Below are 26,942 nucleotides of genomic sequence, written 5' to 3'. Positions count from 1 at the left end.
AACAAGAGAAAAGTAATTATCAGTAGTGAAAAAGACTGCCTGCTGAAGAGGGTGTATGAGAATTTATTTCTTACGTGTTTGTATGTGACCTCTGACGGGCTGTGAATAGGAGCTGAGCTGTCCAGACAACAGGTGAGTAGAAAATTTCAAGTGAAGCCGAAGTATACAGATCAAACAAAGGATATCCATTCATTCATTTATCCATCCCTTTCCTTTCAAGTGAAACTATTAGTCTACATTTGTATGCAAATGTTCTACAATACTCTCCCTGTGAGAGACTATGGCTCATTGTAGGCCTGACTAACCCTGCAGTTTCTGAAAATGAAGTAGAGTTTCAGGCGACGTGTCCTTTCTTGCGATTGATACACATCAAAAGTGCTGCTTCAACACATTCCTACTGATTCTATAAGGCACCCTCAATTAAATATCAAACAGAATTGGGAGGATTGTGATCCTGGGCCAAAACGATGAAATATAGGTTGGGGGAGAGAGAGGTGAAGGAATAAAGGATTTGCACAGTCCTTTGAAGGAACATGATACAGTTTTCCCCTCAAATACTCATAAAACTGCGTTTGGTTCAATGAGGTAAACGTGTAATCTCTTAATTATTAAATAAAACACCTAATATCTCATTTATGGTAAAATCCCTCCATGTTGTAGACATTTACCCTGGTTAGGGTCCTGGGGGGGGACTGGAGCCCATCCCAGGCAGTGCAGGAGGCTGGGGTGCAGCCCAGGTGGGGTGCCAAGCACAGGGTACATGCCAAAGCACGGTATCATTTTGAGGCTGATACGTCGATAGACAAAAGCCAAATCAAAATGCCTGGTGTGAAAGAACTAACTCATATTTCAGAAATTTCACTTCATGTATATGAACTAAGTTTCTTTTCAGGATGCCTCACATCCGTTTAATATACAGGTCATTATCCGGTAATAAACAAAAGAAACATTTTTGGCAGGTGAGCTTTGACGCAAGTATCGCTATTCATAAAAGGAAACTAGTACGATATAAACACAGGCTAAGAGTTTTACTCATTAAAGCTCATCTCGACCCTTTCAAAAATTTAATGATTAGGGTTGATGGAACTTCATCAGATATGAGTTTACCATATGTTCCCCTATAGAAATCTGGCCCTCGAGTTGAAATCCAGGCCTTGTTTTCAGTTCTCCCAGGTAGTTTAATAATGACTGATTCTGATTGGCCACAGAGGCTCCACATGTCCACATATTTCATGTACACAGAGCAGAGACCTAAATTGAGAGAGATACCTGAACCCACCTCTCAGGAGGCGTCAGGCCACGCTGCCACACCATAATTTGCAGGAATTTATTTTCTTCCCTCCCTATTCAGGTATCATCATCTGGTTGTTTTTAATTTCTTTTGATGTCATAACAGATCTCTTGTTTATCCGGTTGTCCCTCTTGCCAAAGGAATGTCAGCAAGTGTATGGGATTGTGTTGTCACCATCTCACCCCCCCCCCCCCCCCCCCGACAAATGACTGTACTAGAGAGTACAGGCCAAACAGCATCATCGTTGTGCGCTTGCGTCACGCCAGCGGTGGGTCTGTTCAGCGACGGCGATGAGTCAGCACACAGAAAGCAGGCGGAGCAGGAATGCAAGAAAAATACACTACCGCTTAACTCGGGCAAATCATGAGGAATGCTTGGTAGCTTTAGAAAAGCCCACGCTGGCCAGGAGGAACCTGTCTTTGTCAGCCCCTGGCAGAGAGCCTCACATGCACCTTCAACACCATCTCCGTAGCCAAGAAGGTCCAGCAGCATCTCCAATGGAGGCCCAACGGTGCCCTGTAGGACTGGGGGAGGATGGCAGGTAGAAGCTTTTCCTGTGTCGACTAAGGAGAACAATCCCTCCCCATGTTCTACAGGGGCACCATTGAGAGTGTCCTAAGCCGCTGTATCACCGTCTCAATGCAATTAATTTTAATATCACAGCGTTGCCCCTAAGGCACTTGATAAGAGTGTGTGGCAATCTATTACTACATCACTTATACAAAATGGTGCACAAAACAAGGAAAGGCAAAGAAAGAATGCCAGAAAACGGAGGAGAGGAACCAGGAACTTCTGAATAGGGACAGAAAAAGAAAAAAAAAACCTCTGGAGGCCCAAGGTCGACTAGCTGCCCAACCCCACCCCCCCAGGCATACAAACATAATAGAAAACAGAGAAAATGAGCCAGATTAAAATAAAAGCAGGGTGTAAATTTTGGTGGGGGGGCAGAGTCCATCGGTAAGCCTGCTCTCCAAGCCGCTCTGTGTAAGCTGGCAGACTGCAGGGCAGCGCCTCACTGCAGACAGATTTCCTCCATTCAGGATATCCTTAAAAGCCCAGCAATGCGGGGGACCCCTCCCACCCTGTCCAACCTAGCAGAAATACTGGAGCATTTGTACCCTGAGGCTGATCCTGACTCCCCACCTGCCTGAAATGACAGTGATCTGTACAACCTCCCCCACTTATTTTATTGTTTAATGACTCGATTGAGCCTGTACTGCTTCTTATGGTATGTTTACTTAATTGCAGTCAGTTCCCATCAATTTTCCGGGTTTGAATTTTAACACGTCGCATGTTTCTCTCGCCTGCTGAGGAATTCAGCTTGTCTTTACTTGCACTCTGTGGCCTTACATTCAGCTCCTTGTCGGGTGCAGTACTGCGACTTGCACGTAAGTCCATGCACTTACGTCTTACCTCTGTACACCTCCCCGTAGAAGGTATGAGAAGGAAGCTCCATTTTCCTTGAGTTTATTACTGGTTTGCCAGTATTGGTTACCACTCACATGGCATTTTGTTCTGTTGCAGCATCTAAAGGGTTTGAAGTTGTTCAGCAGGGTTGTGGGCTGATATACAATAAGTCATTCAGGGCTGCTCTGCACTGCCCCCCCGGCAAGTCTGTGGTCATTTGCTTTCCGGTTCTTCTACATGACAGTTAAACACACTGAAAAACTCGCCGCTAAATGCCGCTAATGGCAGCTACTCACCACGTACGGTCAAGCACGTCAACTGACAAATTCTTTTCTCAAATACATTTCTCAATGCTTGTCTTCTTACTTACTGCGTGTCACATTAGGATTAGGAATGACCTTTCCGACGTGACGTTGTTACGCTAGTTTGACTATCAGTGGAAATTCCAGTTTCGGAAAAAGTCGAGAGGAGCTTAAGCAAGAAGCTACTCAACTGGTTTAAAGTTCATATGTATAAGATCCAGCAAGACTCTGCATATATACTATAAATATCATTCATCCATCCATCTTCTAACCAGTACAGGGTCATGGGGAGGGCTTGGAGCTTATCCCAGGTCACAAATAGTATAAGGGACGGGTACACGCACACACACCCATGTAAATATATAACACAATACATAAATGGCGCATATATACATTTATGCTTATGATCTGTAAATGTTAAGAGAGCAAGCAGCGTGTGTAATGACATGGACATGATGCTTATCCCATTAAGGTCTCGTCTGTTATACCAGTTAGAGGGGAGAATATCCTGAACTGGAAGATTACATAAAAACACAGTAACCATTAACACGATTTTCCCGTCGTAATGTAGAATTACTATAACGCACGCCGCTCGGTGAATTACTTAACGGGCAGTGCGCATTAGAAAGATTTTAAATAATACAGGCAAAAATGACAGCTGGAGAGTGCAGTCAGAGCATCAGGAGAGGTAACAGGATCACATGAGGAGAGTAGCAGAGGTAAGCAAACACCAGGTGATCAGTCCGGCGCTTTAGCTCACATTACGTGCCAGCAGGTAATTTCTCGATTGCTCTAAACAGATAGTAAACCTGCACGTGACCCATGCCAATTATGACTTCTCTTTATAGCATTAGGGTCAGGAATCTTGCTGCAATAAAAACACGCGGATCCTGAAAATTACCGGAACCTGAAGCACTAACTGCAAGCGATATATGACAACGCTGGAAAGGAGGTTTGATTGGCGACACTTCCCAGCTGAGACTCGGGTAGCTTTGAAAACAGTGCGCTCACCTCGAACCCGCGGTCTTATCCTATGGTCACCATGTACACATGTGAACGCAGTACGCTTGCACCCAGTCCTGACCTTCCCTCTGACTTGCGTCCCTGACAGGCCTCGCAGCTGCCTATCTGCTTCCCCATGGGGGGGGGGGTTGTGTGGCAGCGGTAGTAGCTGTCAGGAATGCGAAGAAAATTCACAAACCACTATGAAGCGATAAGAATGTATGTTTTAAATTTGATAGACAACACTTTCTCTCAGAAGGTGATCCACTGTAGCACCTACTCAGCCTGAAGCACTTAAGTATCTAGCTGCAGAAGTTGACAAATACTTTTATTGGCAAAATAAGTCGATCTGTACAACAGCTAATCAGCAATTTGGAATTTCGGATTTATAGTCTTACAGTGTGGGGAAGTACTAGTGTGGCAGCTGCGTGTATTCCTCAGACTTTTAGCATTATTAAAAAGGAAAACCTGTTCCAAAATGAATATGGATGATGTGTTTTAACACACCACAAAAAAGGTTTACTAGTAATGAATTTCTACACATTGACACAGTTTATGGAAGACAGCGCCCTCTACTGAGATAACCAGTGCTTTCTTGTTTTAGATGACACGATACAGCTTTCTTCCAGGTCAATAATGGTTTAACATCTGATGGGAAACCACAAATGGCCAGGAAAACCTTATAGTACAACCATTTAGCTTTACAAATGGAGAGGACACCTTAGTCATGTAACATCTATCATGCTGAAAATACAAAAAAATTAAATTAAATTACAAACAATCCTATATTCTGCTTTTTCTTCGGTCTAGAAGGGTGGCAACTGATACAATCCTCAATAACTGCAATCAAACTCAATAACCCCATTCACAACAATAAGACCTGTATGTACTCAACTGTTAGGGCAGCAATAAGAACACAAAAGTCCTTTCTCAGCTTCCAAAAAAATGTAAATTTCAAAATCTTTGTCTTTTGGTGCAGTGATTTGCAGAAAACACTATATTTCACTGCTAGTCATCTGTTCGAGGAGAGGAGGTAGTAATTTCGGGGGGGGGGGGGGGGGGGCTGGTGCAGGTCTGGTGTTACAGCATTTGTGTATGCATCCTGTCTACAGCACCGGAACAGACAGCAAACAGGTCAGCAAGAGAGGGGGATGCGGGTATCTCAGAGACCCGCATCGTTGTATGTGACAGAAGACACTTTCAGGATGCTCTGTGCGTTCTCCTCCACTAGGGGGCGCCACTTTATTTCCCCGGTCAGCAGCAAGTCCTCCCCGTCAACAGAGTCAAGGAACTGCATCTGTGTGGGAAATGGACATTGAGCCCACATCAGCAACTCTGCAGGGATTTCTTATCAAAGCAAGTTGTCCATGTGCATTTTTAATATTTATCTTTGCTTTACATGAGAATATGAATAAAAATACATCAAACAAAAATAGAGAGCTTTAAATTGTTATTTTAAATCAAGACTTATAGCATAGCAAGCACGTTGCAGTTCTCAAAGCTGTCAGCAGGGGGCAACTGTACATCCTTTATGGCGACATCAGCAAATCTAAGGGGGTGGAATTATGTAGGACAGACTGGGCTGGGTCTGAATTAAGAAGCTGCGTCTTTCTAAGGCCACATTCAAAGACAGAATGCATCACAGGGCTCCTTCAAATGCGGTCTAGCAATGCGTTATTTTACAGAGTTGCGAAGGATCCACCCGTTGGATCCTTCACAGCCCAATATATCCCAAGATTCATTGCACGGACCTTCGAAGGATGCAGCCTACAAAGCCTACATAGACCGCGTCCTTTGAAGGATGCAGCCCCAGAGTCCAAATCAGAGCATTTCATTAAGGTCATTAGTGTAATGACAGAGGATACTGGCAGTTTCGGGACCAGTGTAAGGGATTTCAGTTTTTTTTTGGGGGGAGGGTAATCTGCCAATAAGGGTGCATTATGTGGGACGCCTGTGGCAAAAGTGCTCAGATGTAATAAACACTTTGTTTCTCTCTGCAGGGCAGCCCTGCCTTCACAGATCCGGCGATACTTGGAAATTCTGCAGAAGCAGAAGGAGGACCTTTCATTATTATTATTTTTGTTCCTGTTTGACATTGTGTTCAAGCTCGCTACTCCACCCAGCTTGTAAATCCTATGAAGCGTGGCCTAACCTGTTAGTCAACCAGGCCCTTAGGAACCTGCACTCACTGCAGGGGGCATCCCCCCCCCCACACCGGTATGGTAATCTTCTAATCTTCCAATCACTGCTACCTGTTTTCCATTATGAAGTGATGACTTCAGACTTACTGGCTGGTGAATATCCCCCCCCCCCAATAAAATGTGACAGAATTTAACCTGAAATCCAGTGACATCCTGCGTGTTTTGACTGTGTGGGGGGGATTGCGAGAGTAGAGGCAACCTTTCCGTGGAACGTTCCGGAACACACGGTACAAGTTGCCAGAGCCTGCAGGTGTTTCTGTAAGTGCTGGTGTTTTTGATCATGCACGTTGTGTAAATACACAAAATGGAACAGCTTCTGGGGGCTCCACAGGGCAGGGGGGCATTACCCACTGTCCTGCGGGGGGTGGTTCGAGGGCCTGGGGTCCAGGCAGTGGAATGACGGCTGTGAAAACAAATCCGGTGCCAGGACAGCTCTCCACGGAAGAAGTAAGTAAGGGGTCAGGTAGGGGCTGCCGAAGACGGAGGGAAGCCACCTTCTACAGAGAAAAGGAAAAACAGAGGGGGGCCGGCAGGCCGCTGACCTGCTTGCGGACGTACTGCACCATAAGCTCCAGCTGCCGCGGATCCTCACACTGTTTGTTGAACAAGTTCCTCCAGAGAGCCGCCGCCAGGACCCGGTCACATGACAGGATGCCCTGTGGGGGGTGGGGCACGAGCTCACTCAAACCCTCAGCCTCAGCTCACACCGTGTGGGACACCGCGTCTCGCAGGCCGCCTGGACGCGCGTGCCGGAAACGCCAAAGGGACCGACAACAGGCTCCCACCTCATCGTATCCGAAGAGAGCCGCGTAGAAGGTCTCCGTCATCACCTTCATGCTCTCCTTCCTCTCCACAGCGTCGATCTGGTGCGAGGGGAGAATGTGTCACCAGGGGCCAGTAGGGGGCGACACTAACATTTAAAAGCACTTCACTTTATGGTTAATCGCAGTTAAGCCCAATTAAAGTCTTCCTGTAACAACCAGCACCCCTAGCTGGGCATTCCTATAAAAGGTATAAAGCTATAAAATGCTTTTTATGTCTATGGAAGGCAAACTGCAGCCATAAGCAGCTGTTTTTTTGTTATGGTTCTAAACCCGCAATAGCTTCACCACCAGGTGGGGTCTGGTGCCTCCATTTATAGGAACTAATTACCTATAAATCAGTCTAATTATCTATCTATCCATCCATAATCACTTATTTAATACAAGGTTTTAGGGAATCTGGAGCCTATCCCAGGTGGCATAGGGCACAAGGAATGGTGCTTCCTGGATGGGACATCCAGTATGTTCACAGTGAGGTCAAAGCCCAAGACTACATGTCTAAGTAGTCATACAGTAAAACTTGCCATTGCATTTCCCCACAAAACCAGTAGAGGGAGTATATATCCATCACTCTGAGCACATATATGGCTGACAACGGGTAAATATTAAAGAACAAACAGGAAGGACCCGGACCCTCCACACGCAGCCGCTCCATGAGGGCATAAGTCACAGGAATATGCATGTATGATAATTTGGCATCACTCTGACTATGCGTTGGCGACAATTAAGACAATTAGCGGTTCCTAGCGACAAAATGTTAGTGCGAGAATTATCCACAACAGTTCCACCCCCTAGCTAAAATAATTGCAGAGGGGAGGGGGCATAAGCACTACTATCACGTCCGGAAAGCATGAGGCACAACCATCACTGACTTGTATGATGACAGGCGGTACACAGGGGGCGAGACACTCAGGAAATTACACTAAAAACACTCAAGTCGATTCCATGCAGAACTGAGGGCTAGAGTACAGAACTTAACCCCCCATGGTCTTGATTTATTTTGATTATTAGCTTGTTTATTCTAAATCAGTATGAGGCCTTGAATTCACTGGATATGTGCTGAGAGAAGCTGAGCCTAATTAATGACCTGTGTGTAATTATTAACACGTGGTGGCATTTTATGTTGGAGGTACGGCTGATACAGACCCATGTAAATAATTAATATGCAATGCCTACTCCCAAGTACAAATGTTACCCCCTTTAAAGTTAGCATCAAATGGGACTTTCTGCTCCCCACCCCCATGACATGCGTGTTCCCAATCCATGTCCAGCCTGACACACGGACACCTGCCAGACCTATTCTGACTGCAACACGTTACCCACCCTTCATTTCATAAGGCTGATTAAGAAAAAAAACATTACACACCATAACCTGAACATTGCAGCCTGACTGCCATTCAAAGTGCTAAAGTATCGCACCAAGCACTTCTGAAGAAAAACAAAAAAATCTGGTTTGAAATGTCTCAGCTTTGAGTGTATAAATACCCCCAACCTCCCATGAAAACCAAGGGCCACTGTCCAGGTCTCATGTCTACCATCAAATTAGTTAAGATCAAAAATGTTTTAATGCTTTAAGAGAGAAAAAAAAACTCTTGAAACAGTTGGAACACCAAGCCATCAACTAGAATAAATTCTAATTACCTGTGAAGATAGCGGCTAAACAGACGTCAGTGAATGAACTGTAATTACCTACGAAAACACCAGCTGACGGCCCTCGGTGACGAGCATGCTCACTCATTTTCAGCCAAATTTCCTGTGTACTCGACGCTTTTAAAGCCAAGCCATACAGCAGTCATCAGGCATGCATTTCCAGAACGACAAAAAAACATCATCAAAGCACTGACGATATTCTGCTGAGCGTGACTGGAGAATGTTCATTAATATATAAACAGTAATTCTTCATTCATAAATATATAAGTACATATACAACAATTCAGACGGTCAATGGACTACCTACCATTTCTACTGCTAATTAAAATTTAATGAAATGCTATTCACACCTTTACCAAAATACTGACATTATTGTTTTAAAGGACATTTGCATTCTTAAAGGGGTGACTAGATTCTTAAAGGGGTAGTTCACTGCCAGACAGTTGCGTCCTAAGAACAAAGAACTCGAGCCGCCCAGGGATGTGTTTTGTCCATTCAAATGCGGTCCAGACAATAAGAAGCAAAACACACACAGTAAAAAAATGGCAGCAAATTCCCACTGCAAACCACATGGCGAACAACAAATGAAATTAAGTATTTGTCCCAAGCCCTCCCTGCAAACAACCAAATTTAATTTGATGGGGATGGCTATTCTGTCTCCGATAAATATTCCCCACTGCAAATGATTACAATCATCACTCAAATGGAAGTTCATTTTCTCAGTCGGAATTCATTTGCCTATTTCAACAATAACTCCATAGCAAATATCTGATTGTCCTTTACTAGCCGACAAGCGCATGCACAGATGACGAGTACGTCTGCCAGAAATGATAATGGCTTCAGCGCTTCCTAGAAAATGGCTTGCTAAGCTTGAATGATATGCATAAATCACAAAGACACCTGCTTTACACCCTTGAATAAGGAACAGAAAAATGAATTATCTTGGGACACAAGCATCGCCTAAGTGATAAATATTAATCATTATTATTAGTCTGGGATGGGAAGGCGCCTCTTCCTGGGTTATTCCCCACAGCTACCAGGACAGGTTCAGGACCTCCATGACCCCACATGGGAAAAGCTGCCATGGAAAATGAATGAATGAATTATTATTAGTTATTGCTGGGCTGTGCAGTGGCTCATGGGTAATATTGCGGCTGCACACCTGCAGGGTAGGGGGTTTGAATCCCACCCTCTGCGTGTGGATAGTTTGCATGTTCTCCATGTGTCTGTGCGGGTTTCCTCTGGGTTCTCGGGTTTCCTCCCGCAGCCCAGAAACGCGTGACCCTGCACTGCATAAGCAGTTATGGAAGATGGATGGATTCATTATCATCATCATAAAAATTACATTCCAAAAAAAAAAAAAAAAAAAAAAGGAGGGAAAAAAATGGACTGCTCGTACAACTTCACACGCCGACTCGCAGCACTTTCAAAACTACTGGTTTCCCTTAATCTCCGTCGATTAATCACCCTAATTATGGAGGCGGTGAGAGAGTGCGGGCAGCGCGGGCGAGTCCTGCAGTCTGTTAACACGTCGGGAAGCCAGGTCCTTCCACGTGTTTTTTTTCACGTATTTTTCGGTATCGGAGCGGCGCTCGGGTTACAGTCATAACAGGAACGGGGACCAGTGGGGCGCGACTGCGCTCCTTAGCATCAGGGCTAGCGGCTGCGGTTAGATCCTGCTGGGCCGCTGAATAAACAATGGCGGAGCTGTGCATGCGGCTAGCTGGCCACATCCCCCCCCCCCCCCCCCCCAATGGGCTAACAAAGGTCCCTTTATTACAGTAACTTTCCCTCCGTCAGAACTTACACACTGCCCTGACGGTGCCCCGAACCACTGAGGGAGGGGGCCTCTATGGGTGGGGAGGTGGAGGGGGTACAAGTGGCCCACAACCACGGCAACCAGAGCTTTAGCACTGGGAGAAGCTAGCTGCGGTGTGCAGTCTAGCTACGCTACCGCCAGCGGCTGATTAATAAGCATAATGGCAATAATAAATTTACAATGACAGACTCCTTTTAAAAAAAAAAAAAGTTTTTTCTTTTTTCTTTAAGTCATACTGAAAATTACATGATGATTTACAGTCCTCACAAGAGACAAAGGTTACATCACGGAAAATCCATCAGAGGGCGGTAGTGAGTTCACTACCGCCCGGCACCTCCTGCCTGCGGGGGAACGCGGTCAAACTGCAGGGATCAAGCAATCGAATTATGTCAACACCTCAGCCTTAATGCACGCGACACGCATGCGGACACAGAAATGCAAGATACATCAAAACGCGGGCGATCAAACGTGCGCAGCTTTCAGCAGTCACTCTCATCACATTAGAGCGGCCGGGTCCGGAACGCTGGAACGCGTAGCTTTTTCCAGACTTCACCAAAAGGAGTAACAATAATAAATGTGCACTCAGGTCAGACTTACATCATGATAAAGTGCATGGATTATTATATTAAGGGCATTAGTAACCGGTTTTAAAATGACTGCCTAAAAATTTTCCAAGGAGGCAAAATTCAAGCATAGTTCTGCAGGAGAAGGTGGTTGTTTTTTTTTTTGGGGAGGGGGGCTTTTCACAGCTGTGTTAGACTCAGCTCTGACAGAAGCAGGATATGATCGTCACGGGAAAATGTCACGACGGACCCCTGACCTTTTCTTGACCTCACTCAACCTGAATATTCCTTCTCTGTGAGGAAGACTGCAACAAACTAACTTTTGCCAATGCAAGATAACATCTGAGGAGAATAAAAACCCTTTACAAACAATTCTAGGCAAAAAAATCCTCAATCAGTCCATTTGGACTCATTTAGTGAGCGACACACCACAAATTAAAGAAATGCCCAATAAACCTCTACATGACTGGCACCATTGTGTCTCAGAGAAAAACACACTTATATAAACAACCAGCAGAGTAAATATTTTACGCAATTAAGCATCGCAAAGCATGAAATGAGCCAATGCAAAGTTTAATTTCTGAAGATGCAGAATGATTAAAAAATGGGTTCATTCTGTTAAAATATTGTGTTGCAAGCATCTAATAAAATGTTAGTTAACCCAGACACCTCAACTGCCTTAAGTTGTTTTGTACTAATTTTTGGAATTTTCAGGAAACCAAACATTGTCAAAATTACTTTTCTGCAAAATAAGATTAGGGTCATTGAAGTACCAGCATGAAATTACGTAAATACTCTGTATTTAAATAAATCACATAACACAGAAAAAAATGTCAGCAATTAACAATCCTCACAACTCAACAGATTCTTATTTCTATTAAATGTAGACTGCGGAACCAACCAAGTGAGGCAATGTGTAGCACTGTTAAACAGGAATTTGTGCCATGTCCTGAAGGTTGTGGGTTCAAATCGCGTTGGGAGCAGAGAAATCAGGGATGCTGGCTCGGAACACCAGGTTGTTCTCACTTGTGTATTGTTCTGAGCAAAAGCATCTGCTAAATTCATGTAAATTAACCACCCATTATCCAGCCCCAGCAGTAGGAAATCCCATAACAACTGGAGTTTTAGGCCCCAGAAGAAAGTAAATTTGCTACTGGTCTATTGTCCATGAGGACAATGCTTCATATTCTAATAAAGAAAGGGAAATTAAAAGGTTCTTTAAACAAATTTCAGGTATCATAAGCAATGACAGTTAAGGTCAATGCTGCAAGAAAAATAAATGGCATGCAATTCCAGTCAAAAGTCCTTGTTCACAAGATAATGCTTACTACTTTGCCTCGAAGTATGCTTAGGTTATTTATCTTTTTAAAAAACACGTTTTTCATTAGGTATGTCCAGACTTTGACTTCTACTGTAAGTGCAGCTGCTCAATGTACTGGAGCATATACTGCCGCAGCATCCCAAAGGATGACGGGATTGATCTCTCCTTAACTCCGCAAATTACTAAAATCCTGAGCTTTATATTCTAGAGGACCCCCTGCTCATTATGAAATCACTGCTGCAATTCATACAAAGGCAGAAAATGGCCTTTCATAGACTGATAATGGAATGTGCCAAGGTGTTTCACTATTACATTTGCATAAAGCTGATTGAAAATGTATCACTATTTATCGTTAGAATATATAACAATAAGTCATATAGGTGAACTTTTTTAAGGGTAGGGTGACGTGACAGGGGTTAGTATTGACATGAATTTCCACGGGATTTATCTTACCCCCATTATTTTACACCGCTGCTCGACATCTTCCCACATGGAGTGGACCAGGTACCTGCAAAGGTACTTCCCTGCTCGACCTTCCTGCCTCATCCGGACAAGGCACATCCTGCAGAAAACATGAGCATCACCCAAAGAGGACATGACATGCTGAACAACATGACGAGATTCCTCATCGGAGTGAAAAGCGGCCTCGTGAAGGCGCTGCAAATCAGCTGCTATAAGACACTTTTAAATCTCTTATGTGGCAGCATTTTGGGTACGCGGCGGAAAATATAAACGGCGAAAGGGTGACAGACAAAACACGAACCATCTGTAAGCATTGTAGGAAAATAATGCCGTACACAGTGGCTAATGCTACTAATATGCAAAGCCATTTGCAGCACCATCATAGAACACCGGTCCACTGCACCGGTGAAGAAAACATTTTTTTTAAAGTTCTATGTTTGTTATTTATATTCTATTTTATATTCAGTTGAGAAGTCAAATAGGAGAGAAGCCTGTCTTGAGTTTGTGGTGAAATATTTTATGGTGCTAGATATTTGTTCTGTTCTTTATTTAAAACATTTCACCATACATCTGCATTATTTAGCATTTTTTGTTTTTCAAATTAATCAAGTAAAAGGCTGCTTTCCAGTAATATATTTCCTCTTTGAAGTTTTCCTCAAAATATTGTTAAAATATCATCTCGCCTCGTTCTCGTGAACCCAATATCGTGACTCGTCTCGTCTCGTGGGCTGAGTATATCATTACACCCCTACTAAACACCCATCCACACATGCATTTGCAGACTAGCCAGGGAACTTCCAAATCAATAAGCACACTTGCAGGTTACGGTCTTCACTTGCAGAATGTCAAGGGGGTTTCAGAGCCACCAAGCTCACTTCTTCCAAATGATTACCCTTAATGGAAACAATAAAGGGTTCTTACAAGCCAACATATTCACTTAAGGCCTTTAAAGGATGCTTCAAAACCCATATGCACACTTGCACATTGACAAGGATGCATCAAATCAACTAAGCATATTTTGAGACCATTCCAGTGTTTTCACTTGCATGAAGTCAGGAGTGCTTCCAAAGCATTCTATTCACATGCAAAACATCAATGGAACTTCCACATCTTGACACGTACACTCATGTACCGTCAAGGAAGCTTCCAATATACCATGCTTAATTATAGACATGAAGGGTTGTTCCAAGAGAATATGCACACTTCTGGACTGTTAAGGGTGCATCCAAACCACTATGTTTATAAACACCACCATCAAGCCTTAATTCATTATACTCACTTGCACACCATCATGGGTGATCCCTAACCACATTTGTCAATTGCAGACAGCTTAGGGTGTGTGCAACCGGCTATACCCATTTTGAGACCCTAAAGAGTACTTAGAACAAACCATTACTCTCACTTGGTAGCAGTAAAGGATGCTCCCTATCCAGTCTGGTCACATGGAGAACATTATTATAAGTTGAAGCCAGTCAACAACTACTTCACTTCTATACTGCTAAGAGTGCTTCCAATTTACTACGTTCACACACACATCATGCAAGCGGTATGCAGCTCAGCAGGCTAGGGACCATATCTGGATGGTGGCTGCCAAAGTAATCACGATATTGCTGGGCAAAGCCCTTAACTCTAACTGCTCAAGAGGTGCTAGGCACCAACATACACATATACTGCCATGGAATACAAGGTGCGATACGCAATTTCTCCTCTAGGGGATGAATAAATTAGGGATAAATAAATGACTCAATTCTATTATGCACACTTGCTCAACATTAAGGGTGCATTCAACTCAATACGCACACTTGCTCAACATCAAGGGCGCATTCAACTCAATACACACACTTGTCCAACTTAAGGTTGCTCCCAAGCCACTATGCTCACCTGCAGACCACCCATGGTTCTCTCACACAAAATGCTCATTTTCAGTACTGCCTAACTACTGTGAAAATTTGCAAAGCAAGAGAATTTTACTACTTTTAAAGACTGCTTACCACACATGGAGCTCTGCCACCAAAAACCAGGAGTTGAGTGTGTCCGGCAGTGAGCACTCTAAGGGCAGATGGTAGAACATGAGGAACCCCAGTTATGGACACATTGTCAAACAGTTGCCCAAAGCCACTGTGCAGTTTATGCTCCACATTCTTCATGAACAATCATAATACCTTAAAAAGACACATTAATCTTAGTAATAATAATAATAAAATGTCAGAAGGCAACTTCAGCCTTAAATCTCTTTTATTATGTGGTGTCTCCCCCCTCTTAATAAAGCAACAATTAAAATCCTGTCATATTATGCCTTGGTCAGTAAGATTTTAATTGTTTAAATACAGCATTCAGTGCATATAGTTATATGCAAAAAGTCTGCTCCCTGTACCCTTCCATGTTGCATGTGCTGTTGATTTCCCAAGGAAAACAACGTGAACACAAAAGTCACAGATTTCAGGCATTCTTAATATACAGTTGCAATTTATTTCATTATTTTGAGAGGAAAAAAAGCAAAAGTTAAATGTGCAAATTCATGCGATTACACCATCAAGACCATTATCTAAGAGAGTTAAAAAATAATAATAATAATAATCACATTCAACTAATAGATCAGACTATGGATAATATAGGTTGTGAAGTACCAAAAAAAAATGTTAATCTACTGCAGGAAACTTACTTTCAAAGAAGTCATCATAGTTGATTCTCTCAACACAACAGGTATACATTCGTAAAGCTGCTATCTTAATTTTCTGAAGAAGGAAAAAAAAAAAAGACGAACATGTGTCTCATGAAAGCCTTGCACAGCACCATATACTAATTCACAGCAGAGCATGGTCATGCGATTGTACAGTTTCTAAGTAAGGCAGCTCAAACACTCACCCATTTGTTGTATTTGAGAGGTCCTGTGAAGCCGATGGCTTCGATGAGCCTGGTGAAGGTCCCTACCTCTTCTCTGGGGGCCTCCGCAGGTTCTTTTACTGCGAACACCTTTGGAGACACCAAACACATTTGTCAAAATCTATTTTTAACTCACCAGTCCAAGGGCAGATTTCACAGATATGAAAATACCGCCAGCATGTATATGTTTGTTCAAAAACAAAACACCTGAATGACAGGCATCCAAAGACACGGGAGAGGAGGACGGCAAACGCAACACACACACATACGAGCAGAAATTAAAGACATCAACATCGTGTGTGTGACTGGGGGTTACAGCAGGGGCACAGATACAGCGGCAGATTCAGGGGGCCAGCACATACAGGGGCCCTTTAATATGCAAATTCATACGTAAAATTGATCGGGGGGGGGAGCAAGGTGATATTTTGTCAGGGAGCAAGAATCTCTAGCTACACTGCATGTGACATATTCAACGGGATACAGGATGTCCAATGACTTCATAAATAAATGTGTTTTTAATTACTAACTGGTGAACTACAGTTCCAAATAGGAAAAAATGTGTTAAGCCTACACCTACAAGCATATCTGTATATTTGGTCAATGATGGTAGTTTTCTAACTCTGACTTAGTACAGGGCAGGTCGTAAGGCCTCATCAAATACAACTACAACTACAACTGGCTGTAGCCTTCAAACATGCCTAAATTGGTACCCAATGAACAATGACACCCACATCATTTAAAGCAACATTCACCAAAGCACTTGTGAATTTTTTATAGCATAAAATGCATGACCAAACATTCATGTTATCAGTATTAGTTTGCCTGTCAATCCTTCTGTCTAATAAATTAATACATTGTCCTCTGGTAAGGCTGGCCTTTCAAAAGATATATTTTATTTGTTAGCTATATATGTGTGCAACATTTCAGATTGTGGTGTACAACGTGAGGTGCACCGTCCATCTTCCCAAAGTGCCTGACGCGTCCACACGGTATAAATAGTATAATTCGCTTAATTAGGTCACGTTAAGTATCTTAGGCTGGTAGCGTACCTCTCTGGTGAGGTGAAGCCGCCGATGCTGTATTCGGGATGCACCTGGGCAGGCTGCTGCTGATCTGAGAACAGCTGTTTGCTGCTCTGCAACCTGCGTTTTTGGAGAATTTTTTAAAGTTAGAACAGAAAGATGCTGTACGTGCAATGCTCATCTTCTACTTATCTGTCCATAAACTATTAAAAACTGAATATTAACTTTAATGCCAAAATTATGCAATTGTTCTCACGGTTTTATAAAACCTTTGTATTGTTTAATAAATTACACATTCTGCATCAGCCCCCTCTCTCGAATGACGCAGGATGATACAGTGCAAAATTATCTCATTTACAACGTGTGTGACACAGGACAGGTGCAAATAGATAAGCATCACAGCTGTGGGTGCAACCTATAACATAATATGACAGGTTTTCTCCAAAATAATGTACAAATGTACTGTTACAGTCAATATGTAGATGAAGTTGTAACGTGGAGTCTAAACGTGCAGCTATAGATAAACCCGATGTATTAAAACTGCTAACAGTGCTAAAAACATACAGAAACTGATTTGTCCTCATTACAACTCGCTTATTCGCAACTTACAGAACAGTTATAGCTTAATAAACTTATCGATGAGGTCAGACAGCTAACTTAAAGCACATCGCTACCCAACGCAATTACCTTTACGACAGCGGCCCTTGAGGCTGAAGAATTTATCGTAATGCTTCTTAACGCGGAATGCAAAACTCGCCGATACATGTTTTATCCTCTAGCTAATGAAATTACTATTTTGCCTCTAGTGAAAGACGAGGGGACAAATACGTTTTTCAGTCCCCTCTACGCAGCTATTCCCCACGTTGTGTAACTCTAAGCATTGCCCCGCCTCCCGGAGCAAAGTCAAAGGAACGTGTGTCACCTGTATATCCGTCCGTGCTGCAAACAACGGGCGTCCGCCCTTAATTCCGCCCGGAGAAAGTAATCTGTGACACACCAGCTTCTCGCGGTGAATGGAGTTTCTGGGGCCGCCCGGGTTATGGTGGCAGTTAACAGGACGAGAGGAGTATTTATATGGTCTCAGAAGTGCACACAGTAACATCATCTCCTGATATAAGTACAATTATCTAGACTTGCACACGCTAGATATCAGCCTACGTCAGACATACACTGCCAGGCCAAAAAAGGTCAAAGTTTGAATGTAAATAAGCAAGTACTTAAGGGTAAATGATTGGATCATTATTACAGCTCAGCAACGTTATGCAGCAATAAAGTGAAGTCAGCTGAGTACCTGTATCTACTGAATGGCCAGGTTATATTATCAATGGATTTTTTTTTTTCCTAATAGCATGGGTATATTCCACGACGATAATGCCAAGATCCATCGGCTCGAATTGTGACAGAGTGGTTCTGGGAGCGTGAGGAATCATTATCACAGATGATCTGGCCATCTTTGACCTTAACCTCATTGAAAGTCTTTGGGATGTGCTGAAGTCTTCTTGTTTTTTGGCCGGGCAGTGTACATATAGCATTTAGTCTCATCCAGCTTTCTCAGAATCTCAGACGATAACAGGGTAGCGAAAAACCAGTGACTATCTCTGGCCTCTGGGGTTTTTTATTCAGGTATCCACTTGTTATGGAATAAAACACAGCCTGGGTGAGATTGTTTTTTTTAGTCAGAAAAACTAGGTAGCGTGAACAGGTTGCAAGACTGGATGTGTGTCTCCAGTCTCAAATGTTACAGGTTTGATTTCCAGCTGATGGGGAAACCTCTTCTGACTATTAGTTGATACATCTTAGCCTCCACCGTCATTTAACAAACACACAAGGAGCAAGAGGAAACAGTAAAACTTCTTGGTCAAACATAGAAGTCCACACTTCTTATTTCTTCTCTTTTTACCCTCAGCTCTTGGGAATAAAATTTACTAGCAAACCTTAAGCATAAAGGTAGATACAGATAATATGATGTCTGTTGTGGAAATATTTTGGCTGTTTAGACGAGGTCAGGGCTGGGTTGGCCAACGGGCAAAGCAGGCATCTTCCCGGTGGGCTGATGGGTTTGTGGACAGACAAAATTTACTGTAGGGCCCCCTCCCACATGGCAAAATTCATCATGAGGGACTCTAAAGTCCAGCAACAATTTTAATCCCAGTCCAGCCCTGAACATGGTATAAATCTTCAGACGGTTTATTTTGTGAATTTTAGAGTCTGGTTGTATAGCATTAAAATGGCTCCTTTATTCAGAGTGACATGTGTGGAGTTTGCGCGGATGCCACGTAGAAGCCGCTTCTGTTTTGATGAAAGGAAGTTGGGATGTCATACACACTAAAGAAGAAGTAATGAGAGTCAGCTGGTCCGGGCAGTGGGGATAGCCAGCGTCATTAAGCCAACCTGTGCCAGAATAATAATAAAGAAAATGCTGTTTGATGTGGCAGAGCAGTACGCTAAGACTTTGGCAGGCCATGCTGTCTTTTAGAAAAGGACAGGTCAGGTGGTGTTGAAAAGCAGAGGAGCCAATAGGGAGCAGCAGCACCTAATGTAGAACAGAGCTACTGCTGGAACCAGCGCTTCTATCGAGATCCGGAACCAGCGGTTCTATCGAGATCCAAACCATTTTAAACAGTGTTAAGAAGTTAAGTTAAAAAGGGCTGCATTGTGGAAAACTCTGGGATCCCACAAATTATTATTTCTTATGTTACCTAAATTAGCCTGTAGTTACTAAGTGGAAAAATAAACAATATAAATGGTGTTTGTTTGTGAGTACAATGGTTTCTGTGGCAAAATGCAGTGAGTCCATCCATCCAGCTTCCAGTGTAGGGTCTGTGCCAGGTAACACAGGGCACAAAGCAGAGAAACACCCTGAATGTCAGTCTATCGCAAGGCAGACATTCTCAGAGAGACTCTATAGTCCAAATGTCCATATATGGATATATATATGTCCATATATGGACTTGCCGATTCACCATAACCACATGTTATTTGAAATGTGGGAAGATGCCAGAGTACCCAGATGAAATCCATTTTGGGGGGGGAGGGTGCAGAATTCAACCCCCCAGTAATGAATAACAAAAAAAAAATAATAATGATCACATTTATGTTTAATGTGGCAGCCCTGGGCTGGTTAAGTAGCTATGGAAAATGGACATTTACGTTGAAATTTTTGAAATGACACACAACAGCTGTCTGGACAAAGTACATGTCAGTTTGCATTTCCAGTCTCAATTTTAAATTGTAATGATTTCACTGTTTTTTTCCACAGACCCTTCTAACTTAATTTTGTTTATTAAATCAATATTCAGCAAGTACGGCCATGCACACACCGACTGTATTAGTTTTGCCGTTCTTAGACATAACTTAAAAGTCACTACATTTAAGGAATTATTATATCTGGCCATGCTGAAATGTTTCCTGTCCCCGTTTGGCATTATTTGCTGCGCCTTCCAAAACAAACTGGGTCTGCTAAAAGAAAAAAACAGCAAAGCACCTTCCCTGCTGTCCCTAAAAATGATCCATGCCTTCACTGAAATGCACTGAGGCACACGCATCAAATGCACTGAGGCACACGCATCAAAGTGCCTAAGCCACAGTTTAATATATATATACCTGAGGATCATGAATCAGCCATGACTCCAAACAGTACATCCATTTCTTTTTCAGAGCCTCACGGAAAACTGCCACATTGTTTTTATCCAGATCATGAAATCATAAAAGAGCTGAATATTCCCTTCAGTAGAGGCGCTCTGCTGTCGTCGCCCAGCTGCACCGCTGCTGTAGGCAAAGCTGTCAGTCACACAGATGGCTGAGATAATCTTCGCTCCTTTCTAAACCATCTTTTAAAGTGAGTGGCAGTTGCCTTTCAGAGTGGCTGTCATATCTGGCTCTTTGATGGGCAGCATGGTGATTTGGAGGACAACACTGTGTTCCAGGGTTGGGGGATTGATTCCCCCCAAGTCTGCTTGTGTTTAGAATTTGCATGCTCTCCCTGTGCCTGTGTTGATTTCCTCCTGCAGCCCGAAAACATGTGGTCCTGTAGCCTGCATTTCCTGTGATCGGCTCCAGGACTTCCTCAACCCTGTACCGTGGTGTTTCTCAACCCGGTTCTCAGGGACCCCCAGACAGTCCACATATTTGCTCCCTCCCAGCTCCCAGCCAGTCAAGAACACCGAATACCTGGTGCAGGTATGTTGCATAAGCAGTTATAGAGTACTTAGTATTGTAATACAGCCATTATCTTTGTAAGTGCACTTTAATAATCGTTTATTGCATTTTGGCCTTTAATATTTATACTCAAGTTGGCACAGTGGGTAGCACTGTTCCCTCATTGTTATCTATGGGACTAGGGCTCGAATCTCCACCCCCGATCCACGTGTGCACTTTGCATGTTGTTCCTGTGTTGTCATGTGGTTTTCTCTAGGTTCCCTCCCACAGTCCAAAAACATGTTAAGGTGAATTGGAGTCACTGAATCGCCTGTCTGTAAACGGTGTGCTTCCTTCAACGGCCTGGTGTCCTGTCCTAGGTTATTCCACGTGAGCGTCCTTCGACGGCCTGGTGTCCTGTCGTAGGTTGTTCCACGTGAGCGTCCTTCGACGGGCCGGTGTCCTGTCCTAGGTTATTCCACGTGAGCGTCCTTCGACGGCCTGGTGTCCTGTCCTAGGTTATTCCGCGTGAGCGTCCTTCGACGGGCCGGTGTCCTGTCCTAGGTTATTCCGCGTGAGCGTCCTTCGACGGCCTGGTGTCCTGTCCTAGGTTATTCCACGTGAGCGTCCTTCGACGGCCTGGTGTCCTGTCATAGGTTATTCCGCGTGAGCGTCCTTCGACGGCCTGGTGTCCTATCCTAGGTTATTCCGCGTGAGCGTCCTTCGACGGCCTGGTGTCCTGTCCTAGGTTATTCCGCGTGAGCGTCCTTCGACGGCCTGGTGTCCTGTCCTAGGTTATTCACTGATGCGATTGCGCTGATTCCAGGAAAAGCCCTGGACCCCTGCTACTCTGCATGAGGCAAAGGGGTATGTAGATTGGATGCATTGATATTTATATTCACTTAAAGACAGATTACATAGACCTTATTAGGTTATGGAGCACAATCTAACTGGGGGCATAGCAGGGGAGGATGGGTCTCACAGCAGGAGGGCTGAAGGGGTGAGGCAGGGTGCTTGGTCAAATTTGCCAAGCTGGAGAGAGGGAGTTCCTGCTAAATTTTTGCAACTTTTGTATGATCGTCTGCTATCAAAAGGGCCACTTGGTTAAATTTGCTGGCTGGGCGGGTTGGGGGGTGCCCCTTGGTAAATTCTTTAGCGGGCCACCTGCCACGATGTATACCGCTCCGCTCACCCTCCCCTCCTGTTTTGCTACTGGGGCATAAATGCAAAGAGAGGGTGTCCCCTTCAGAGGTCAGAAAAGGTTTGGCTAGAGTCAAAGCATCTGGACCATATGGTTAAGCCCACGAGTCTCACTACAAACAGGACAGCTGTTCTTCCATACTGGGGCCTCTCTGCCTGCTGTTATTTCACCCTGCGCTGCCAGCCCTGAGCTCACCAGCCATTGCTAGTATGCTAATATGCAAATTAAAAGTCCCCCTAGCTGACAAGTGGCTGGCAGTGGCCTGGTATGACATTAATGTTGGATAAGGACCTGATTTCAGAGCTCCCAGGCCATAAAGTAAGCAAGACCACGCATCACTGCATCTACAAATTGTTCAAAGGTACCCAGGCATCATCTGGCTTCCTGTGCATGGCCGTCCAAAAATCACAAAATATGTAATGCACTGCCGCACGAAAGATTGAGAAAAATAATACATAAACCTAATGTTATACACACGTAAAAGTCCCGAAAACACTCAGGGCTTTGAAGTGGGGATGTTTTCGCAGAGGGTTAGGGTGAGGTAATGCTTTAGCTGTCTGTAGGTTGCTCTCAAAGGGCTGTTTATAGAAGGTGAGAATTTTCCTCCCTGCTGTTGATTTTCATTTGATTACACAACTCGTTCATTTTCGTGTTTGCGTTCGGGGAGAAGCGTGTCACCCCCGTTTTGATGGGCGCTCGTTTCGTGAGCGTCACGAGAGACAGATAGGCCTTGCCGTATACGCATACCGTGGACACCACGGATGGCGACGAGGGTGGGGGGGATGATTATTCTTTATTGCCCTGCATGAAAAAGCCATTTTGCTTACAATCCCAAGGTATGTCACACACACTGAGCAGAGCAGAAGCGTCTTCCAAAACCTATGGAGGTCATCACACCTGTTCGCTCACCGCTGTGCCAGAAACGACCCCAGGGTGGCGAGGCAGAGGGCCAGACAGCTGCATTGCTCGTGTCTGAGTCACAAACCTCCAGGGCATTTGACACTGGCACCGTCGATCTGCTGGAGTTCCAGCAGGCAGGAATCATTAGTCTTCATCACCGTGTGCGGAACCCCTGGCGACGCACTGAGTGGCGTGATCCAAGGCCCAGTCCAAGGCCCGACGCGGGACCACGACCTGAAATAGCCTAACGCTAAATGTGCAAAGGATTATTCATTATAGATATATGATTAATTCTTGTTACAGATACATCACAATGAATACCTTGCCTTCAGAATTAGCAGTTCATCTCAGTAGAACTCAGTGATGTTTGAATAATAACCAGAGTAAAAACATACATATCATCTAAAATTCTTTCACAATGGGGTCACATTTACGGTCCCAACACTAGTGAAAGTGTCTAAGTCACTGCATGTCCAGTCAAACTTTATTGTCTTTTAAAAAATATGCAGGCACACTGAGAAGTGAAATAGGATTTATCCATGACCGTAAAGACAGCTTTACACAGAATATGACAAAGCAAACATACAAGACAATAATGAAACATATGAATAAAATTTGCTGTAAATAGTGCAGTTACAAAATAACCAGGGCCATGTTCTACATTGATCACGGCTGCGAAGGGGGTTTGATGGTGTATTGCATGTACAATTCTAAACTGAGATGAACAGCTTACAGTGATGTCATTGTGTCTTTCAAACTGAGCAGCTGCACAGTTGTACTTCAAAAAGAAATGTAATAAAATGTTAAATCTGTACAGACCATAGTAAGGAAACTCCTGTTAGAAGAAGGTTTGTTCTTCAACTCTCCATGGATGCAATAAACGTAAACATACGTTTAATCTGGAATTACTTAAGAGAAGTTATTTCATTGCCTAGTCCTGAAGCAATATAAACACAACCACAAACCTGATGTGAAAAGAAGCTGCTTACAAAAATGAACTGATCAAATATATTTATGTCATATTTTACTCTTAGGGATTAACAATAAATAACCATTCATATGTTATTTTTACCAATAATGTGAATTTGTTTTATGCCATACTGCAAAGTATTGTATTGTCTGGTTTTACATTTGTTCTTCAAATTTTTACCTTTCATGACATCTACCATAACATTACGCAGAACCACTTTGGAAATCATTCTTAACAACACAGTTAAACAAGGTAGCTCTATATTTCTTACGCATATGAAACATTTTTGTTAAGGAATCAAATTGCCTCCATCCAGTTCCCTAAGTCGAAGAACAGGAGTATTTTTGTTGTTTTTTTTTAATAAAGACTGATTGATGAAGACAACACAGGAAACATTGGATTCCTGGCCTGCTGCTGTTCCTGTGAGAAAGTCCAACGGGAAGCTCTTAGCTATAAGTCTGTCACTGAGTGCTGGTGGGGGTGGCTGGGGGGGGGGGGGGGGGGTTCTGTGATTTGTTCTGTCCACCTTGTTGAAAGCCCATTGGACGGAGAGCAAGAAAAACATGTATCACATGTACATTTACACACAATCTCACACTCTCAGTGGCCGGTTGATGGAGTTTACCTGCCAACTCATCAAACTAGCTGCAAATGAATACTTACAGGTTGTAAACAGGGTCAAGGAGGTTCACACGCCAACCAAGATGGCTGATCTAAGCAATTGATGGAATATGTGGCAGAGAGGCAGCCTCTCTGCTGCAGTGCCTAGGGTTTACAGATAATGGAGTGATGAACAAAGAACAGGGACGATTCTGTGGCTGAAAACACCTTGTTAATGAAAGAGATCACAGGAGGTCACTGGGACTTGTTTACACTAACAGGGAGGACCCAAGTGTAAACATAATTTCTTGACAAAACAGTGATGTGCAGAAAGACGTCTCTGAACATACAACTTGTCTGTTGATTTTGGAAGCAAAAGTGGGTCCAACTCAGTATTAGCTAGGTGTACCTAATAAAGTATGTGTACACTATATTATATATAACTCAGCACCCTCTTTACAATAATTTAAGGTCACTCAGAGCCAAAGCCTTCAATGCCTGTGCGTGTTACATATTTCTGTATTACTGATGTCTTCTGTTAATTTAGTTTTGCTAGATATGACAATTCGGGGTGTGAGTCTCTGGAGAAAAATAACGAATCAAGTGTTCAGGTGAATTTTATGTCATGTAAGGAGTAAGCTTGGTGGTACAAATCTTTTGAAAGGGTTTCTGAGGCTGCAGAGCAGGGGCTACGGATCGCTCCGCCCAGCTGATGTAACCCTATGTCTAATCAGAGCCAATCCTGCTGCTCCTTCACCTCACAAAAATCAATGATTTCAATAAGGGCTATAGAATGGTTTCTTATGGGTTGGGGGCTAGAAGAACAGTCAGAAGTGCCCCCCTGTTACCCAGGGTAAATCTAAACTGTACATTACCCATGCTCCTTCTCACCCGCTGCCGTACAAATTCAGAGAGCCGCCTCTTCTAAAGGCATCTGCATTCTGAACACACTTTGAATATCTATATACACTCACCTACAGGATTATTAGGAACACATGTTCAATTTCTCATTAATGCAATGATCTAATCAACTAATCACATGGCAGTTGCTTCAATGCATTTAGGGGTGTGGTCCTGGTCAAGACAATCTCCTGAACTCCAAACTGAATGTCAGAATGGGAAAGAAAGGTGATTTAAGCAATTTTGAGCGTGGTATGGTTGTTGGTGCCAGACGGGCCGGTCTGAGTATTTCACAATCTGCTCAGTTACTGGGATTTTCACGCACAACCATTTCTAGGGTTTACAAAGAATGGTGTGCAAAGGGAAAAACATCCAGTGTGCGGCAGTCCTGTGGGTGAAAATGCCTTGTTGATGCTAGAGGTCAGAGGAGAATGGGCCAACTGATTCAAGCTGATAGAAGAGCAACTTTGACTGAAATAACCACTCGTTACAACCGAGGTATGCAGCAAAGCATTTGTGAAGCCACAACACGCACAACCTTGAGGTGGATGGGCTACAACAGCAGAAGACCCCACCGGGTACCACTCATCTCCACTATAAATAGGAAAAAGAGGCTACAATTTGCACGAGCATTGGACAGTTGAAGACTGGAAAAATGTTGCCTGGTCTGATGAGTCTCGATTTCTGTTGAGACATTCAAATGGTAGAGTCAAAATTTGGCATAAACAGAATGAGGACATGGATCCATCATGCCTTGTTACCACTGTGCAGGCTGGTGGTGGTGGTGTAATGGTGTGGGGGATGTTTTCTTGGCACACTTTAGGCCCCTTAGTGCCAATTGGGCATCGTTTAAATGCCACGGCCTACCTGAGCATTGTTTCTGACCATGTCCATCCCTTTATGACCACCATGTACCCATCCTCAGATGGCTACTTCCAGCAGGATAATGCACCATGTCACAAAGCTCGAATCATTTCAAATTGGTTTCTTGAACATGACAATGAGTTCACTGTACTAAAATGGCCCCCACAGTCACCAGATCTCAACCCAATAGAGCATCTTTGGGATGTGGTGGAATGGGAGCTTTGTGCCCTAGATGTGCATCCCACAAATCTCCATCAACTGCAAGATGCTATCCTATCAATATGGGTCAACATTTCTAAAGAATGCTTTCAGCACCTTGTTGAATCAATGCCACGTAGAATTAAGGCAGTTCTGAAGGCGAAAGGGGGTCAAACACCGTATTAGTATGGTGTTCCTAATAATCCTTTAGGTGAGTGTATATCATTTGCATAACAGACATTTTGCATTATATTTAGTATAATGGTACATTCCATGCAGTTTGCACATGTTTCTTATTATTCCTTAAACTTCATGTATTATGCATATTTTATCTCAGAGGGGTGGCATGGTGGTGCAGTGGGTAGCATTCCTGCTCCACGCCTCTGGGACCTGGGTTTGAGTCGTTGGCATGGCTCTGTATGTGGAGT

The 26,942-nt window shown here is 43.6% G+C and overlaps 1 protein-coding gene and 1 long non-coding RNA gene across 2 annotated transcripts; one reads left to right on the top strand and one right to left on the bottom strand.

The window, feature by feature from the left end:
• Window positions 1-4,313: 4,313 nt before the first annotated feature.
• uqcc1 (ubiquinol-cytochrome c reductase complex assembly factor 1) lies at window positions 4,314-17,672 on the bottom strand. The gene is made up of 9 exons (XM_023799758.2): window positions 17,432-17,672; window positions 16,772-16,864; window positions 15,705-15,812; window positions 15,502-15,574; window positions 14,831-14,888; window positions 12,831-12,939; window positions 6,989-7,066; window positions 6,746-6,859; window positions 4,314-5,299 (listed from the first exon to the last, which is right to left on the bottom strand). Exons 1-9 carry the CDS (start codon window positions 17,507-17,509, stop codon window positions 5,165-5,167), a joined length of 846 nt encoding a protein of 281 aa, XP_023655526.1. The 5' UTR covers window positions 17,510-17,672; the 3' UTR covers window positions 4,314-5,164.
• LOC140592297 (uncharacterized) lies at window positions 5,235-6,313 on the top strand. Its single transcript, XR_011992654.1, has 2 exons — window positions 5,235-5,358; window positions 6,003-6,313. It is a non-coding gene; the product is annotated as an uncharacterized lncRNA (long non-coding RNA).
• Window positions 17,673-26,942: the final 9,270 nt, after the last annotated feature.

The sequence above is a fragment of the Paramormyrops kingsleyae genome, chromosome 8 (assembly GCF_048594095.1).
Source record: "Paramormyrops kingsleyae isolate MSU_618 chromosome 8, PKINGS_0.4, whole genome shotgun sequence".
In the NCBI taxonomy this organism is placed as follows: domain Eukaryota; kingdom Metazoa; phylum Chordata; class Actinopteri; order Osteoglossiformes; family Mormyridae; genus Paramormyrops; species Paramormyrops kingsleyae.
Note: the sequence above shows the minus strand (reverse complement) of the source record. Positions and strands in the feature narration are given on the sequence as shown.

Coding starts and splice junctions, on each gene's coding strand:
- uqcc1 (XM_023799758.2), bottom strand. CDS start 17,509: ATGTATCGGCGAGTTTTGCATTCCGCGTTAAGAAGCATTACGATAAAT. Junction 16,865..17,431: donor CAAGGGCCGCTGTCGTAAAG/GTAATTGCGTTG, acceptor CCAAAAACGCAG/GTTGCAGAGCAGCAAACAGC. Junction 14,889..15,501: donor CTATGATGACTTCTTTGAAA/GTAAGTTTCCTG, acceptor ATCTGCCCTTAG/AGTGCTCACTGCCGGACACA.